The 20,016-nt window shown below is 45.2% G+C and overlaps 1 protein-coding gene and 1 pseudogene across 1 annotated transcript in view; both read left to right on the top strand.

Annotated features, from left to right (window-relative positions):
- The window catches only part of PCSK2 (proprotein convertase subtilisin/kexin type 2), a 338,142-nt gene that overhangs the window by 291,337 nt on the left and 26,789 nt on the right, over positions 1 to 20,016 (top strand). Inside the window, exons 9-10 of the mRNA XM_066235935.1 lie at positions 15,247 to 15,462; positions 17,863 to 17,963. Of these exons, the coding sequence (XP_066092032.1) occupies positions 15,247 to 15,462; positions 17,863 to 17,963 (317 nt within the window). The remainder of the gene's footprint in view (positions 1 to 15,246; positions 15,463 to 17,862; positions 17,964 to 20,016) is intronic.
- Positions 5,107 to 12,143, top strand: LOC136308388 (histone H1.8-like; annotated as a pseudogene).

Raw genomic sequence — 20,016 nt, 5'->3', positions numbered from 1 at the left:
TATCATGTAGCCCTAAGATGCTAAGACCATAAAATAACGTTGTTGTTTTTTTAAAGCTCACTATGTATAGAAGAGGGCCATAGAGGTGACTCATTTTCTGAAGGTAATAACACTATGTGTCCTCATCTGGGTGGTCTTTTGGATGGGTTGGTGACTGAGCCATATGCTCTGGTGTGTCTGAGTTCCAGGAACTGGGGGACAGGAAGCACAGCTGAAGGTGTTTATTGTTGTAAGGCTGCACAAGGAGTGATGAGGGCAGTGGGATGGATTCAGGCAGGACTTCTTACAGACCGGAACGAGACAGATGTTCTAGACACGAGGTGGCCACAAGACACTGGCCATGGAGTATGTAGAGATGCCCCCTAGGGCCCCACAGTCACGAGGCTCGGCCGCTCTCACATTGCTGTTTCTCACTAACTTTTTAAACCCATCTCTTCAATCTCTTTTTCCTCTTCCTTGGTACTTGTGCTTGGACAGGGCCCCACCACACCCTCCTTTATCATGACCTGTCACCCTCTACACAACTGCCATCTGCTCCCATTCCAAAGCTTTGGGAGGGATTTTGACCCAGAATTAGCGGAGAACCTCCTGCTAAGTTTCAAAAATAAGAAATATGGTCCTCTTGGAAAAGTCTAGAATCTGAAGGGTCAGAGGACAGTCGGACCGCTGCTAGCACAGTCCCTTTTTCATATGCACTCCTCTGTGATGGGTTTGTGTCCCCCAAATTCATATGTTGAAGTTCTAATCCCCAGTATTCCAGAATGTGATCTTATTTGGAAATAGAGTCATTGTAGATGTAATTAGTTAAGATGAGGTCACACTAGAGCAGAGTGGGTCCCTAATCCAATATGACTGACATCTGTATGAAAGGGTCATTTGGACATAAACACACACAGGGCGAACACCACAAGAAGATGGAGGCTGAGACTGGGGTGATGCTTCTACAAGCCAAGGAGCGCAAGATTGGCAGCAAACCACCAGCCACTAGGAGAAAGGGATAGAACAGGGCCTTCCCTCATGGCCTTCCGAAGGAACCAACCCTGCAAATACCTTAATCTTGGACTTATAGCCATCAGACTACTAGACAATATGTTTCCATTCTTCATGCTGCCCAGCTTTGTGGTACTGTTTATGGCAGCCCTAGAAAATCCATACTACTTCCGATCTCGGAAAGGACAGCCGAAAAAGGAATTTGGCAGGACTCATGCAGTATGGAGATGATGTTTCCAGGTTACTCTTGATGTCACCTGGCTCTCTCTTTTATAGCCAAGATAGCTGATAGTACAACTTTCTTCTTCTTACCTGGGACCTTGAAAGTATCCTCCCTCCATTCTCTAACATGGTCCTTCAAAGAAGAAGCAGGCAAGTTTTCTCATAAATTAATAGTAGGAGAAGAATATGTTTCTGCATTAGGGACAATGCCATTCTGGAGTCGGCTCCTGATGATGTCACGTTGGCAACTTGAAATTCAATATGGAAATTCACAAATGCAGATTTTGCATGCCCTCTTCAGAGAATGGGTTGTTAAGCAATCACCAACACACCCCTAATTAGAGGACCGGCTTCCCTTCAGTTACAACAGTGATATACCCACTCATTCTCCTCACAATGAAAGGCTCGCTTTGCCCTCATGTTTTTCCCCAAAATGACAAGTTTCCCAAGACTGGAGGAACAACTTTTCTAAGGTAATTCAAGTAAAAACCTCACACCTCAGGCCATTGGGCACTCATGCATTCAACAAAGGGATTCCAGAAAAAAAAAATTAAGAAATAGGAAACTGAGTCCTTGAAAGTGAATGGTACCCATGACAGTGGCTGGACATTGACACCAGGATGGGGCCTGGTGGGGAAATTACCAAGCGATATTTAATGACCAGGTTGTACCACTCGGCCATTAGCATTCAGTCTGAGATAGCAACAAGGACCCCTGACTTTTGAGTGGCATGATGCCATTTACAGAGGGGCCTACCCACACGGTCCACAGAGAGGTGGTGGTGGTGTGGCCTCATTTCAGTGCCCAGACCCTCAACAGTTGCTAGGATGAAACTTTTACACACAAACAGCTTGTTTCCTTATGGCATATATTATGTGGCTGGAAAGAAATGGTTACACATCTAAGCCCAGAACCAGGCGACAGCATGTTCCCAGGGGAACATTTGGCAGATGTCCCCCTTTCCCCAGCAGACCAGGGTTTTCACTGAGAAATGTATTTTGACACCCGAGGCCAAAAGAGAGTCAGGTGAGCAGGTGCCATGTGCCCTCAGGGAGAATTTACAATGCAGATGGCATGCGATGCACCACGTCCCTGGGTGGTTCCTGTCATTTTCCACAGGCTTCTGAACTGTTCCACCGTGTCTCAAGTCTGGGCATTTCTCTCCTCCGTCTGCAGCCTCCCCTGCTGCAATTCAAAAGGCCTTTTCAAGTGTGACTGTTTGCAGAGCATGCCAGGCATGCTGAAACTTAAGAGAAAAATTGTTATGACTTATCTTTAGATGACAGCATGTAAATATTTTAGAAAGTGAAGTGAGTTGATAAAAAAAACTTTTTTTAAAGGCAAGATTTCTCGTTTGACTTTGCCCCAGGCTGTGGGGATGATTCTTTTCTGGTTTCAAGGTGACATTTTTGAATAGTGTAGAATTGTGTGAGTGATCATGTATTATACATTCCTATTACACATTTTCTGCCAGTTATTTCAGTTGTCTGGTCTATTAGAAAGAAAAATCCACCTCTGAAAAGCGCTCTCCACCTAAACAAAGAAGTCGGATAACTACCCTTTACACAAAAGCAGTTCTTATGCTTACCTTTGAACTTTAGCATCCTGCAAACAGGCTTTGTTTGGCCAACATAACAAGGATGAAAAAGAAGAGGAAGAGGAAAAGGAGGATAAGAGACCTTTATCTAGTGTGTACTATTTGCCACAGACCCCACCACTCCCAATTGTCTTGCATCTGCTTCACACAAAAGCATCACCTACCTGGCTCCTTAAGGATTTGAGTTTGCATTTCCCAAGTTTGCTTAATAAATATTTGTGGCAGCAAAGAGCAAATGAGCAAAAGAAAAGAGGAAAATTTCCCCTTTATCTTAGTCTTTTCCTTTTTAACTTCATAGTCTACATGTTGAATTTATAGTTAAAGCTATCTTCACATTATATATGGGAAGTGGATGGCAGTCAGAGACTCCTGAATTATGAGGCATCTAATAAGTAATTTCTGTCTTAGTTTGGGATCCCCCAGAAGCTGACCCTGAGAAAAGGATTGAGTTCACATAATTAATTTGGGAAGTCAAGGGACCACCAGTAGTGAAGAGGGAGGTATGGCAGGGAGGAAAAGGACCAACATTGGCTGTGCTTTGAGCTAGCTGACACAGTAAGCAACTGAGCTTAATCCCAATGGGAAACCAGAAAGCCATGTAGAACACACCCAGGTTATCCTACCTGGTGACAAGGGAGCAAATGTCATTGTCTAAGTAAATGCCCCAGTGCTCTTAGCCCACAGTAGGTGTGCAGAGCAGCCTTCAGCCTCTTGGGAGAAAGCCCTTAGACAAAGAGATACCTACCTGAGCTGACATTTGGAACTTCCCAGTGCACAGAATATAGAAGGTCTAAGGGATACGGGCCGATACCCACCACCATCTCTGCTACAATCTCCAGAGTGCAGTTTGAGTAAAGCTCATGTGAGACCTAGAGTCATTGCTCCCTAGACATTAAAGGACCAGACCACGTGCTGGCTGGCCAGAGAAAGATGTAGCCTTTGCGTAGAGACTGTTGGAGTGACAAAGGCCAGCCATTATGGGATGCCGCATCTTATATTACTCTAACAACCAAAAGGAGAATTCAGATAACACTAGAGGACAGTAAGTGACAGTTGATTCATGAGCTTTTTTCCACATCTTGAGGAAACGCGGCCGCCCAGAGGAACCCCGGCATGTCTTTGGCTGGCTCCAATGACTGTCCCTCAGCTTCTTATTAATCACCTCAGGGTTGCTACGAAAGGGAAGATCTTACAAATGGTTAAAGGCAAGGCTATAAAAAATCCTCTGAGCATACATGAGATAAAGCATTGCTTGTTTATTCCCTGGGGGGTTGCAAAGAGCACAAGCTCAGATCCCAGATCGTCAGACTGGAATGGACTAGAGAGGGGCCACTTGCAAGAGGCAGGCTGAAATGCCAGCATCCAGAAAAGGGCGGAGGGAGGGCTGCCTAGGGAGACAGAATAATCAGGATCGGACCACACGAGGCACTGGTGCCGCCTGCGGAAATTTAAGTCGAGCAGTGCGTCTGATACGGTGGCAGCAAGTGCAGGCCTCTGGCAGGCAACGAATGCCTCCTGCCAAGCTCTCAGAAGTCCTCCACGAGCCGATTTATGTTCTAAAAGCAAACGAAGGTTCTCCACCGAGCACAGGCTGTCACAGGAAGGAGTGTGTAGTTCAGTCTCTGAAACAGTTGTCGCAGCTACAAGCCCTCCTCTCACTTCTGATAAGAAATAGAAGGCGGGATTAGTGGGGTTCAGGTGACAGCACCATCCTCTGTCCTGCCTCTCGGAGATTCTGACACTCTTGCCCCACTCCTGGGGACCTCCACTAGACCTGATGGGGGCGCCATGCACCCCCCCCAACCTGGTGGCACCCGTGGAGGGCTGCAGCACACAGCTCCAGCGAGGCCAACCATCCTCCCTGCTCTTCTGCCTTGGCATCTTCTTGGCACTGTAATTACACTCCATAGTGTGTGCTCCATGGGGCGTTAACATCCAAGGGGCAGCCGCCAGCCTCGTTGTCCTGGTGGCAGGTTCCTGGGGCCCCCAGGGGGACTGAGCTCAGCTCCCACAGGGGAATCTGCGTCAGCTCGCACGTGCCTGCCTTTTCTCCCTTCTCTCTCAGGCCCCCCCCCCATCGCCCACTAACACTTCTTGAGATTACCTGCCCTCAAATTAACTACCTGCTCCCAATTCCCTGTCTCAATACCCATTCTTGAAGATACATAGATTGGGACCAATCCCCTCTCCCTACAGGTGTGGCCAGTAGTTGTCTGAAAGTAAGCCCAACCCCTCTCAGGGGCTCCACTCCCCGTCGCCCACTTCGGGCCCTGTGTGGCTTCCCCACCACCGTCAGCATGCCATGTACAGAGAAGCAGATAAAGAATGAAAACATGAAACAGTTGCACAGAAATATGACTCCATCACTGCTGTTGTGGCAGAGAGAAACTTTCTAAGCATAACTCAAAGGGAAAATATTTAACAAAAATGAGTAATAAGTATTATTATATAAAACCTTTTTTTAAAAAAAACCTGTTAGTCTGGTCATTGTTAAAGCTGAATGATGAATATTGGGAGTCATTGTACTATTCACCCTACTTGTGTAGTACTTAACATCTTTCAAATTAGAAGGTTTTTACTCATACTTAAAAAGTACAAAGCAATTCAGTAGGTGGTTAAGTTTTCAGGAGTAAGAATATACATCTAGGGAGAAGTGAAAAAAGCAACGTGCTAATTTTATACAAATGGCTACTTGTGGTTTTGGATAAAAATTCCAGGGACTGCAATACTCAGAGATTTCCTTTTTTTGATGCTCTGCATATAACCTAAATGGAAGTGAGCAGGATGAACTGTATCAGTCAGGAAAGGCTACCTTATGCTGTGGTAACAAGCAGCCCCAAAGCTCAGAAGCTTCAAATCACAAAGATTTCTTATTCAGCTACACATTCATCATGATCACAGGAGGCTCTGCTTGTCACAGTCTCTTGGGGATCAGGGCTGACATCTGGAACATTGCCAGTCAATGTGCAGAGGGACAGTGAAAACTGAGTGGCATCTGGCACTGACCAGTAACTGGTTCAGCCTAGTAACTGATAAGTCATTCCTACTCACAATTCATTGATTAAAATGGCTTACAAGCCTGACCAGTGGTGGCACAGTGGGTAAGCGTCCACTTGGGATGCTGAGGTCCCAGGTTAGAAACCCCAAGGTCACCAGCTTGAGCATGGGTTCATCTAGCTTGAGCACAGGCTCATCAGCTTGAGCTCAGGGTCACTGGCTTAAGCATGGGATTATCAACATGACCCATAGGTTGCTGGCTTGAAGCCCAAGTTTGCTGGTTTGAGCCCAAGGTCACTGGCTTGAATAATGGGTCACTAGCTCGGCTGGAGCCTCCCAATCAAGGCAGTATGAGAAGCAATCAGTGAACAACTAAAGTGATGCAACTACAAGTTGATGCTTTTCATCTCTCTCCCTTCCTGTATCTCTCTCTCTCCCTCATCAAAAAATTAATTAATTTAATTTAATGGCTTACAAGACCCCACCCAACTACAAGGGGACTTTCTCATAGGCCCAGGGGGTAGACAGCTAGAAATATTTGGCAAACAGCACCAATGATTATCATAATGGCCCGGAATAGCTGCAGGTGACTCAGGAAGGTAATCAATGACCTAGTGAGGACAAACAAATGTCAAAGACATTTGTGAATAGTTTGAATGAAATTATGTCATGAATTGTGAGTGAAGAAAGGCAATATTTGTACATTAACACATTGTTTTATATGATATTTAAAATATGTATTTGTAAAAAAGAATAGATATAAAAATATCAATATATAGTGAGACTGTCTGGGTCTGCATCTGCCTGTGCAGTGGCTCCCAGGAGCATGGTATCTAACAACCCCTTCACCTTCTCTGTCTCCCTAACCTCCATGACCTCCATGTCCAGGTGGTCTGGGACTGAAAAGGCAGGCCCAAGCCATAGCATCGCCGTACCGCCAGCAGAGCGCTGTCCGCCACCCACCTCACTGTGCAGGGTGCTGGAGGCGCTGCATGCAGGACAGCAGCACCGGGCACATCGGTGGCTCGGCAGGGCTGTTAAAGGTTTATATCCTGTGGAAGGACCCTACAGTAGGTGCCACTGAGCTCATGTTCCTGCTGAAGCGGGCCTAGGGCACTAGCATGCAAAGTGGCCTCCTTGTCAGGCCTACCATCGCCAAGGCCAAAGTGGCCCCTGGCAGCTTCAAATTAGCTTGAGCACATAAAAAATAATAATATATATAAAAAACAATAAATCCTTCCCAGGATGACACCAACTATGTCATCATGCTGGCCCTCAGGAGACCTGGTGAGACCAAGGAGAAAGCCCCCAAGAAAAGTAGCCAGACCACGGATGGAGAAGCAAGAGTGAGCAAGGCCAGGAGGGCCCCTGACAGCCACACAAGACCACAAAGGCCCCTCCTACCTCATGGGAAGTCAGACGTTAAAGGCAAAAAGAACAGCCCACATGCTAAGACCCACAGGAAAACCAAAGCTAAGGCTCAGAGTTCAAAGTCCATAGTAACCAAGGGTGAGAATGGTGTGGCTTCCCCAGCCAAAAAGATGACTGGGAACAAGATCCCTAAAGAAGCCACTGCTTGGCCCTGGCCGGTTGGCTCAGTGGTAGAGCGTCGGCCTGGCGTGTGGGGGACCCGGGTTCGATTCCCGGCCAGGGCACATAGGGGAAGCGTCCATTTGCTTCTCCACCCCCCCCCTTCCTCTCTGTCTCTCTCTTCCCCTCCCGCAGCCAAGGCTCCATTGGAGCAAGGATGGCCCGGGCACTGGGGATGGCTCCTTGGCCTCTGCCTCAGGCGCTAGAGTGGCACTGGTCGCGGCACAGCGACGCCCTGGAGAGGCAGAGCATCGCCCCCTGGTGGGCAGAGCGTCGCCCCTAGTGGGCGTGCCGGGTGGATCCCGGTCGGGCGCATGCGGGAGTCTGTCTGGCTGTCTCTCCCCGTTTCCAGCTTCAGAAAAATAAATAAATAAATAAATAAATAAATAAATAAATAAATAAATAAAAGAAGCCACTGCTCTGGGAGCTGGGGAAAGGTCAAAAGCCAAGGTTGGTGCTCCTAAGGACAGTGGGTTTAAGACAATTTCTGTACCACTGGACAGGAAGACAAAGATCATCCAAAGGGAACAGCAGAAAGTCAGAAGCTGCAAGCTGGAGGCAGTGTGGAGAGAGATTAAGATTCTGTTGGAGTTTTTATTCTCCAACAAACCATCACTCTATTTATTTTACTGTATTTATTAATAAAAAAAGATTTTCCCTCAAAAAAAAGGTGGGAAAACTTCTGCAAGTCCAAATTCAATATACAAAAAAAAGAAGAAAAATATAGGTCAATATATATATGCAATATAGGTGGTAGAAATTTGGTTAAGATCCTTAATATAAAAAGAATGATGCAACATAATTGAATGACAAGATAACCCGGACATGTTATCTTTGAATATATGTATTCTGATTTATTGATGTCACCCCATTAAAAAAAAATAAAATTATAAAAAAGAAAGAGTGCTAACAAATCAATAAAAAGAATATTATGAAAGAAAAAATAGTAAGCAAAGGATATTATCTTTGATGGCTTGGTGCTTTCCTATTTATAAAGCAAGAACACAAATGAGCAGTAAAGATATATAAAGATAAATTCAACTATTAATGGGAAAAAAATAACTCCAAACAATGAGGTCACATTTTTGCCTACCAGTTGACAGAACTTTTCTTTTTAATGATTCTAAATATTGGTCCAAATGGGCTGGATGTTGCATTGTTATGCACTGCTAATGAAACACAGATTGTGAACAAGCTTTCTAAAGAGCAATAGCATGGTAATATGGATCAAGACTCTTCAAACATTCACTCCTTTTCATCTAAGATTCCTTCTCCTAAAAACTCTACCTGAGGAAATAAATAGAGATACAAAGACATATATAAAATGTTGTTCACTGCAGCACTTGAAAACTTAGAAATAACCTTCCACATATGTCTAAGAAAAAGAGTAAATTATCGAATGGCTATTTAAAGAGACTAATAAAAAATTGTGGTGCAGCCCTGGCCGGTTAGCTCTGTGGTAGAGCGTCGGCCTGGCGTTCGGGAGTCCCGGGTTCGATTCCCAGCCAGGGCACACAGGAGAAGCCCCCATCTGCTTCTCCACCGCTCCCCCTCTCCTTCCTCTCTGTCTCTCTCTTCCCCTCCTGCAGCCAAGGCTCCATTGGAGCAAAGTTGGCCCAGGCGCTGAGGATGGCTCCATGGCCTCTGCCTCAGGCGCTAGACTGGCTCTGGTTGCAACAGAGCGATGCCCCAGATGGGCAGAGCATCGCCCCCTGGTGGGCGTGCCAGGTGGATTTCAGTCGAGCGCATGCAGGAGTCTGTCTGACTGCCTTCCTGTTTCCAACTTCAGAAAAATACAAAAAATAAAAATTAAAAAAAAATTGTGGTGCAGAAGAATAATTACATTATTCTAATGATAGTTAGAAATATATTGTAAGCAAGGCCACAAACTTACAGGAATCCACAAAATATCAACAGTGATTTTCTAGTCATGGAAGATTATAAAAGATTTTTATTTTCTTCTTTGTTATCTATATTCTAATTATTCTACACTGAATATGATTTTCATAATACAATAACTTTTTAAGTCTATCAATGTTATATTAAGATGTCAAGATGACTGAAATAAAACAATATAGTTGAGTGTCTAGGAAAAGGCAAGGTATACCAGAAGACTGGTCTCACCAACATCTGCAGGTAACGCCCTGGGCCAGGTCCTGGCCTGGTCATTAGCCTGGGTCACTGTGTATTGGTTAGGGTTCAGGGACTGATTCACTTTAGCCTCAAGTCTCTCAAAGTGGGATTTTCACCTCCTCTGATCCAGGGGCTTGGGACATGCAGAGTCACAGTTCTAGCTGAAACTTTACCTAGACTGATACCTAAAAGCAATATGTGACATTATTTTTATATTATGAGCACAATACAAAATCTGCATGAACTTTTTTTAAAGGTTGGTTTTGTGAGAAGCTCTTTAGGCTATGTCCTAGAAACCAGCAGCTTCAAACTCAGTGCCATTTGCCAACAGGTTAGAGCAGTCTCTCAGCCTCAGCACTACCGGCACTTTGGACCAGATCATTCTTTGTTGTGGGGGTGTAGGAGGCTGTCCTATGCATTGTAAGTTTAGTAGTAGATCCACTAAATGCTAGTAGTAGATCTGTGTTGTCAAGCACACACAGTTGTGACCACCAAAATTGTCTCAATTTTGGTCCCCCTTGGACGCAAAATACCCCTGGTTAGAAAATATGGTAGTTAAATACCATCAGTAGTACCTAGGTGAAAAATTCTCATGTGGGAAAACTAGAGAGGCAAAAATCTTCCCAAGCAACAAAAGACTGATTTAAAGACAGAATTCAAAATGGACTTGCACCACATACCTAATTTTATCTAAATGGACTTGCCACCTTCAAAAATGATAATAATATTGTATGTCAATTATACATCAATTTAAAAAATGTAGAAGGGGTAGCTCTGGCTAATTGGCTCAGCTGTAGAACATTGACCCAGCATGTGGAAGTCCTGCGTTCAATTCCTGTCAGGACACACAGCAGAGACAACTATCTGCTTCTCCCCTTCTCTCTCTCTCTCTCTTCCTCTCCTGCAGCCATGGCTCAATTTATTTGAGTGCATCAGCCCAGCTGCTGAAGATGGATCCCCACCTCAGGCACTTAAAATAGCTCGGTTGGAAGCAGCCCCAAATGGGCAGACCATCGACCCCAGACAGAGGTTACTGGGTGAATCCCAGTTGGGGAGTATGAGGGAGTCTGTCTCTCCATCTCCCCTCCTCTCACTTGGGAAAAAAATGTAGAAGGGGAGAAGAAGGGGAGTAGGCAATTCCCATGTCAACAGTGCAGGCTGGTCTGATCTGACTGCCATTCTGTTCTCTGACCATGCCCTGCAAAAAAGGTGGACATTCCCCAGAAGACAGCCCACCCTCATGGGACCAGCTCTCACCCCCCAGTGCAGGCTTCTGAGCCATCTCCTCCCGACTTACTTTCTGGGTGACCTCCCTCGCCTTCTTGGAGTTTCTGGCTCTTCTTTGTTCCCTGGATAAAATTCTCTCTGTTACATGGACAAGAATGTGATGGTAACAGGGCGTGGGGTGGAGGGGTGGGGAAGGGGCAAGGAAGGAGAGGGAGGGAGTGGGGGGGAGGGTAGGGGCACAAAGAAAATCAGATAGAAGGTGACGGAGGACGAATTGACTTTAAGTGAGGGGTATGCAGCATAATCAAAGGTAAAATAATCTGGAGATGTTTTCTCGGAACATATGTACCCTGATTCATCAATGTCACTGCATTAAAATTAATAAAAATAAGATTAAAAAAAAAAAATTCCCTCTGTTGAACTGCTCAGTGTGGCAATGTTTGCCTGACTGGATCTCAGATGATCAGTAGATGCATTAGTATGATGTTCAATCCGTAAGTTAACTTTGGGAAAACTGTCAATGCTTTGATGCTGTCTATCCAAGAACATGACCTGTTGATGTATCTTTCCAGTGGGCCAAGTCATCTGTCCTTCCACAGAGTTTCAAAGTGTTCTTCAGTACTTGGCTCTTTTTTTATTTTTTCTGCTTTTTCAGTTTCTTCCTAAGTACTTACCCTTCGTGTAGCCAGTGTAGGTGATGCTGCCACATAGGATTGCTGTGAGGATTCAAAGGTCAATATATAAAGTACTTAGAACAGTCTCTGACATACAGTAAGTGCCATAGAAGTGCTTACTCTGATTATCATCCCAGTTTTTTCTGTTGTATTCTCCAACTGATTATTGTTTGACTGGGGGTCACAGTTGTTGTGTCTTGATTCCTGCCCTGTTTCTGTTCAGGTGAAGCTGGGGGCAGAACTGGATCTTGGGGCATCGTTTTAACAATGTTAACCTAAAGAGAAAAAGCCAGAGTGAGAGGTAACAAGCATTTATTTGAGATACAAAAGAATAGCTATTCAGGAGCACTGATTCAGGCAGAAACCCAAAATGTTCTGATTAGGAGGCAAAGCAAGGGGTATTTATGAGAAAGGGAAGGGAGACATTTAAGTCAATAGAAGGAAGGAATTTCCATAGGTGCAGATGCACTAACATAGTGATGCTAATTGGTTTTCTTGTTGTTGTTTGCAAGCATTTGCTTTAGGCCCAGTCCAAAGGTTATTTTACCCTGTTTTAACATTCTAAAGGTCTGAGGAGTGAGAGGTGCAAGGCAGACCTTCTAGGATGGCAGTTCTGGCCCCATTGTAAAGTGACTCTGCTTATATTATTTTTACAACAGGTAAATGGCATTCCACTACAGACTCATCCCATAACCAGCTCTCAGTCCTCTTAGAGACGCCTTCTCCCCACTGATCTGAGCCAAGAATGAGGGTTTTCTCCTCCCTGGTCCATCTTACTTTGGAACCAGGGACTCTTTGGTGCTAATACCCAGTCATGAGAAACAAAGATGTAATTATTATTGCCTCACATGGTCTATTTTGCTTAGAAAATGAAGCTTAAAAGTCATAGGAATCAAAATATTCTTGTGGGCAAATCTTACACTCCAATACAAATATTTGCTGCTAACCCTTCAGAGTTGCTCTTTCTGTATCAGTGAACTAGGCCACATAACAAACTGCCCCAAGACTCAGTAGCTTAAAATAACAATCATTTAAGTTGCTTACAGTCTGCATACACATCAGCTGGGTTGTTCTGCCAATCCAGACCAGCCTCAGCTAATGTCAGCCGGCCTCACCCATATATCTGTGGTCAGCTAGGGAGGAAGCCACAGACTGGTCTAGAATGACCTCCCTCACAAGTGTGGAAGTTAATGGCATCCACTGTGGCAGTGAATTTGACTGGGCCATAGCTGTTGTCAACCAGCAGGGACCCCCGGATTTGTTTCCATAGTGCAGAGTTCTGAGAGAGAGCAGCAGTGTGTAGGGCTCCTGGAGGCCTGTGCTCAGAGAGCGCTTCTAGCACTGATTCTTTGAGCAAAGCTAGCAGCCCCCTGTGAACTGATTGGGTAAAGACCCTTTGGCCCTGGTTTAAATCTGTTTCACTTTCAAAAGGTGCCATTTCTTGACATTGAGCCCACATCTGGATCTATTTGAGAACACAATCCCCTACATCAGTAGTCCCCAACCTCTTTTGGGCCACAGACCAGTTTAATGTCAGAAAATATTTTCACAGACCAGCCTGTAGGGTGGGACGGATAAATGTATCACGTGACCGAAACAAGCATCAAGAGTGAGTCTTAGACAGATGTAACAGAGGGAATCTGGTCATTTTTTTAAAATAAAACATCATCAGACTTAAATATAAATAAAATTGAAATAATGTAAGTTCTTTCTCTGCGGACTGGTACCAAATGGCCCACGGACTGGTATTGGTCCATGGCCCGGGCCTTGGGGACCACTGCCCTATACCAGCTGGAAGGATGATCCATTTCTCTCTCTGTCCTGTTTTCTGAAAGCAGTTGCTTATTTGGATGGAGTTTTTCCGTATAGATTTGCCAAAGACCTGGAGGACAGTTCTCAGCTAATGGTTGAATAAATCTTTGTTAACGTATCAACTCAATCGATCACAGGCTAATTAACTTCAAGTCCTGTTAGAAGCAATCAAAACGTCATTTCTCATGGTCAGGAAGGAGGCAGAGAGACGTTGGCGGTTGTCGAGTGTCATCTTCTTTCCTCTGGCATCTCCACCCTTAAAAACCACCAAGTCAAGACCATGGATCCCTGGTAGCTATGCAGGGACAATCTTTTCATGCCATAGCTTCTGTCTGTCTTCTTGCCCCTAGAGGGTTGCCTAATGGCCTGGGCCAGGCTATGGAGAAGGGGGAGGCTACACGCCGCTGCTCACCTCCACTCAGCCCACAGGGGAGCAGAGTAGCTGCAGCCCTATCACCCTGGATCAGAACACAGGAAACCAGAGGGAATGGCCTTCTGGGTGGTGAGTGAAGAAAATACTCCTAGAAGACAGGAAACAGCAAAAGAAGTTTCATTCAAACCAGAAAAGTGGCACTGGCTGGTTGGTTCAGTGGTAGAGCATCTGCCTGGCGTGTGGATGTCCAGGCCTTGATTCCCGGCCAGGGCACACAGGAGAAGCACCCATCTGCTTCTCCACCCTTCCCCCTCTCACTTCTTTCTCTCTCTCTCTCCTCTTCCCCTAGTGCAGCCATGGCTCGATTGGAGCAAGATGGCCCCAGGAGCTGAGATGGCTCCATGGCCTCTGCCTCAGGTGCTAAAAAATGGCTCTTCTTGCAACACAGCAAGGGCCCCAGATAGGCAGAGCATCGCCCCCTAATGGGCTTGCCAGGTGATCCCAGTTGAGGCGCCTGCAGAAATCTGTCTCCCCTCCTCTCATTAATTAAAAAAAAAAAAAACACTAACTATAGGTATTTATGACAAGCTTGACACATAACTAATTAACATATGGTTATAACACTATGCATATTGTTATATGTTTAAAGTTATTTTTGCTCTGTTTTACCTGATCATATAGGAGAGTTTCTTCCTATATTTGGTGTTCCCCTGCAGAAGTAAAATGTCATATAGTATCATGTTTAAAAGAATTCTAGTATGATCCAATTGGGTAAAAAATATATACATGTATATAGACAAACAGATATATGTATATATATATATATACACACACATATATATACATTATCTAATATGTGTTTGTTTATATGTATATACAGGGCAGAGTAAAAGTAGGTTTACAGTTATTCATATGGAAAACAATATAATAGTTAATAAATAATAATAAAAAAATAAATTCTGTTTAGTGTATTCACAACTGGAAGTCTACTTTTGCCCTACCCTGAACATGTACATATGTGTATGTGTACATAAATATTACATATATATTATATATATGAAGATATATATACATATGTGATTTATAATATTTCTATATTTTGGCATAAAATGTATACTTTATACTTATAATATCTATATATGTCATTTTTATAAAAGGTATATAACTATATATAAAAGATATAAATTTTTTCTATCTTATATAGCTAAGTATAAATATATACATATACTTACATTTTTGCTGAAAAATATCTGAAGATACATAAGAATTGGATAACAATGATTGCACCTAGGCCTAGGGGGATTTTTTTTTTATTTTTCTTTCTGATTTTTTAAAAGTAGTTTATTTGTAAATGTTACAGAGATTCTTCCATCTTAAATTGTAAATTTGGATGACTTTATATGTTGACTACTTTCTGAAAAAACAAAACACAGTGCCCAACTAGAGGATGATGGTTTCCATGGCAGACAGAACCAAATCCAGTCATTTGGATGAGCTGCTAATGAAACCCAAGTCCAGTTCTCCCTCCATCTTTCTCCCCAGACCTGGACCCCCAACCCCTGGCAGGACCCCCTTAAAGCCCTGGTGCTCACAGGCATGCGAGGTGGCAGTATGTCTTCTGAACTCCCTAGGGCCGAGGCGGCAAAGGCAGCATCTATGTGTGGGCCTCCGGGGATGGTGGCAGCTATGACGACTGCAACTGCGATGGCTATGCCTCGAGCATGTGGACCATCTCCATCAACTCCGCCATCAACGACGGCAGGACAGCCTTGTACGACGAGAGCTGCTCCTCCACCCTGGCCTCCACCTTCAGCAATGGGAGGAAGAGGAACCCCGAGGCCGGAGTGGTGAGTGCAGCCACTGGCCCTCTGGGAGGCTGAGGAATGCACGGGCACTGTGATGTCATGCATGGGCACTGTGACTTCAAGGGAAGGAAGCTACCCACTTCCCTAAAAAGTCAGGGGATGTTCTGAGGGGAGATCCATTCTCTTGCATCCTGATAAGGCTTTGTCATCCAAGCAGAGATATCTGTGATATCTGTGAGATGTGCAGATTGAAAGCAAGGGCCTGATGTCCCACTCGCATCTCATTTTTCACAGATTGTCTTTCTTGAAATTTATTGTTTTGATATATAAATAATGGTTTATATACAAAGTGTGGTTTATCAAAAAGTTGTCCCAGAAGGTCACTAATAAGGAGAACTAATATAAAGAACTGGGTCGCTGCATCCCCACCCCATCTGAGCTAAGAACCCATCCATGTATTATAATAATTTTTAAGTAACATCTATGGATGGGCATTTTGGGGTCTGTAAACCTCCCCAAATCGAGCACACATGTATACTTTCTCAGGGAAAGAGTAGTGGTTTTTCGTCGTAGTTTAAAATAGTTCAGTGATTGAGAAAACAAAATAAAAGATTAAGAATCACAGACTCAGATCTGACCAGGTGGCACAGTGGATAGAGCATCAACGTGGGACCCTGAGGATGGAGGTTCGAGACCCGAGGTCACCGGCTTGAGCGTGGAATCATGGACATATCCCCATGGTTGCTAGCTTGAGCCCAAAGATCACTGGGTTGAGGCCCAAGGCCACTGGCTTGAGCAAGGGGTCACTGGCTCAGCTGGAGCCTCCTGGTCAAGCCACGTATAAGAAGCAATCAATGAACAACTAAAGTGCCACAACTATGACTTGATGCTTCTCATCTCTCTCCCTTTCTCTCTCTTTATCTCGTTAAAAAAAAATCCACCAGCTCAGATTGCTTATTGCAGTTTTATGAGCAGCTCTTCCTTCCTAGGTATAATGGTGAATTTTCTAAGCCCCTTGGAAGTAAATATCAGTAGAGTGTAACAAACCTTTTTGGATCTCTCTCTCTGAGTATTTCACTCACAGATCAGCCCTTTCCCAGAGTGCCAAGCCAGGAATTTAGTACGTGGTTCAATAGAGCCGCTGAGTTAGTCACATTCTGCCTGGCCACCACCTCAGTGGGGATTCCCAGGAGAGGAGGGCAGCAGCTCGGAACACACTCATTGTTACCAACAAGTGCTCTGTTCCAAATTCCCACCAGGGCTCTGCTTGGGTGAGCTGGCCAGGCCCTCAGGTGAGCCTGGAGATCCCATTGCCTATGGGAGACTCAGTCCTCGACCTGGCTCCCCCATGAGCCCTCCTAGGCTCCCACTTGGTCTTGGGGACGACAGAGAGTGTGCCAGCTCCTCCTGACCAAAGTAGGCTTCAGCCTCTCTTACCCTATGAGAGATATAGGCCAAACGGGGGAAGAGCAGAACAGGAAGGGACGGTGATAAAGGTGCTTCTTTCACCCCCCCAGAAACTCAACTCCCTGCCCCAAGGGCCTTCCAATGGTGTCACTTTGTCCCTAACTTCTCTATGACTCTTTTTGCTAGAGCTGAAAGGGCCTTGAGTTCCCTCTGAATATTATAATTCTTTTTCCAATAGATGCCTTTAAACCTCCCTGATACTTTGTTCCTCAAAATAATAGGCCTACTTGAGGATCCTACCAACGGAGGAAGAGGGACAATTCCTGTGGTTCATTTATAATATATGATTTTAATGAAAACTTAGCTCTCCCAAACATTGAAAGGGAGGTTTCTCTCTTTGTGAAAGTTCTTTAAAACTCAGTTGATCCTTAAGAAGATCTCCCTCTCAAGAAGAGTGTGGAGGTGACCACTCTCATATTGGTTATCTTGGCTCAACATGTCTCAGAATCTCCCTGTGAAGTTTAGATATAGAGATATATTTTCTTTTTAATGGCCTGTCCTTGTAGGCAACCATTAGCTGAGCCTGTTTACTTGTCCCTCCCTGAGAGTGCCCTTCCTTCCTGAACAGAAAAGAAATGTTGATGCAAAAGCAGATGCCAACACCACAAAACCCACCATGGTATTGACTTCGTGGTGGTGATACTGACTTGTGACTCATTTTAGGATCCAGAAAATAAATGTCCCCCAGGTCCCTGGAATAGCTGAAGATATGCTTCTCTGGGCAGCTGGCTTGCTTTTATCTTGTAGACTCTGTAACTTTAACTGATTGTGTTCCTTTTTGCATAGGTTACTAAGAAAATCAGATAAAATGTATGGCAAAATAGATACATGGGTGCTAAGGTTATCCTTAGCTTCATCTTAATCTTTATCAGAAGAAGGCAGAGTTTAAGTTTAAAAAAAAACAGATTATCCTCTGCTCCATACTATTTTGATGTTCAAAATAGTGCAACTCATTTCTGATATCTTCCCTTTCAGGCAACCACGGATTTGTACGGCAACTGCACCCTGAGGCATTCTGGGACATCCGCCGCTGCTCCAGAGGCAGCTGGAGTGTTTGCTCTGGCTTTAGAGGCTAAGTATGTTTCCAGCCGGGCCGAGGGCCAGCTCTGCAGGGTGGGCTAACACATGTCTCTCCACCCAATACCAGGTGTCCGTGAGGCAAAAGTGGGTGCAAGAGCCTGTGAATGGTCAGGGTCAATGAACTCTGGTGGGCGTCTCTAAATGAACCATGGGCCCTAAATCAGTCTCTCTCTCTTTCTCTCTTTCTCTCTCTCTCTCTCTCTTTCACACACACACACACACACACACACACACAACTACAGTAAGCCCACTTGATGATCCTATAGACAGAGGAAAAAGGAGAATTCCTGTGGTTCATACATGATTTTAATGAAAACCTGGCTCTCCCAAACATTGAAAGCAAGGTTTTCCCCTTCATGAGAGTTCTTTAAAACTCAGTTGGTCACTAAGAAGCTCTCCCACTTAAGAAGAGTCTGGCCCTGGCCGGTTGGCTCAGCGGTAGAGCGTCGGCCTAGCGTGCGGAGGACCCGGGTTCGATTCCCGGCCAGGGCACATAGGAGAAGCGCCCATTTGCTTCTCCACCCCTCCGCCGCGCTTTCCTCTCTGTCTCTCTCTTCCTCTCCCGCAGCCAAGGCTCCATTGGAGCAAAGATGGCCCGGGCGCTGGGCATGGCTCTGTGGCCTCTGCCTCAGGCGCTAGAGTGGCTCTGGTCGCAATATGGCGACACCCAGGATGGGCAGAGCATCGCCCCCTGGTGGGCAGAGCACCGCCCCTGGTGGGCGTGCCGGGTGGATCCCGGTCGGGCGCATGCGGGAGTCTGTCTGACTGTCTCTCCCTGTTTCCAGCTTCAGAAAAATGAAAAAAAAAAAAAAAAAAGAAGAGTCTGGAGGTGTTCACTCTCATATCAATGAACTTGGCTCAACAACACGTCTCAGAATCTCTCCATGAATTTTAGATATAGAGAAACATCTTTTTTTTAATGACCTGTCCTTCTAGGCAAGCTTTAGCTGAGCCTGTTTACTCGTCCTCCCTTCCTGACCAGAAAAGAAATGTTAATGCAGCAGCCCCTGGGAGACTCCATCCCTAGGAGAGTACTCCACCCCAGCATCCAACCACACGTATCAGCTACTCACTCAGATACCAGGTGGGGGCATGTAGGGTTTTTTTTTTTCTTTATACAAACTTCTCTTTATCCTCTGGATGATTCCTTCGTCCTTGACTGTTTTACTCCAATAATACTCACAGTCAGCCGGATGAAAGAAACCATTGCCACGCCGGGTGTCTAGCAGGTGTTTCAGGACATGTGTCAAACAGGGTGCTTCCACTCAAGATGTGTTATTATATAAGGTGAATTCACTTCTAAACACTGAGACAAGGCAGGCGAAGTCACTCAGTATAGACAAAGAAGTGGGCTTTATTGGGAAACCTTCCAAGGTACAGGTAGAGGAGACCGCCCACTCTGTTCTTACCATCCCACAGAGAGGCCACATAGCACAGCTGCTGAGCACACCTGGGGTGTATCAGCCAAGGTACTTGCCCACCTGCTATCTATATTCTCTTAATGCAGGCCAAAGGCAGGCTTTGTGTTTGAGCAGGGAGCCCATGGGCTTCAGGCACTACGCGTTCAGTGTGAGTGCAGATGCCCACCGTGTGGGAAGCTGTCTGAGAATGCGGCACCAGCAACTTGTTGAGTCCCCACTCCCCACTCCTCGGCTGCTGCCAGGCAACTGGAGCTTTGAGCATGGCTCTCCAGGTAGCCCTACTTGTCTCTCTCTCCACACATGCATTTTTCCACTTGCAAAAAAGGCAAGAGTTGATTGCTAGAAAAGGAAGGGACTTCAAAGCGTATCTAGTCCAACCCTTTGCCTTCCAGCAGAGAAGGCCTATTTTTCCTCCTTTCACAGATAGGGCCCCTTACTGGGAGTGACTCCTCTCTCTGTTCCAAGCCAAACTTCAACTCTTCTGAGAAAAGTCAGGTGTAAATGTTAGGACACCCAAAGCTGGACACTGGTCAAAAGGCTCCTATCAAGGGCAGAGACCAACACTTATTCACAGATTATATGCATTTCCTGAAGGTGAAACTGTTCATCTCAGAGTTTGTTGAGCCCT

Source organism: Saccopteryx bilineata, chromosome 6, assembly GCF_036850765.1.
Source record: "Saccopteryx bilineata isolate mSacBil1 chromosome 6, mSacBil1_pri_phased_curated, whole genome shotgun sequence".
Lineage (NCBI taxonomy): Eukaryota > Metazoa > Chordata > Mammalia > Chiroptera > Emballonuridae > Saccopteryx > Saccopteryx bilineata.
Note: the sequence above shows the minus strand (reverse complement) of the source record. Positions and strands in the feature narration are given on the sequence as shown.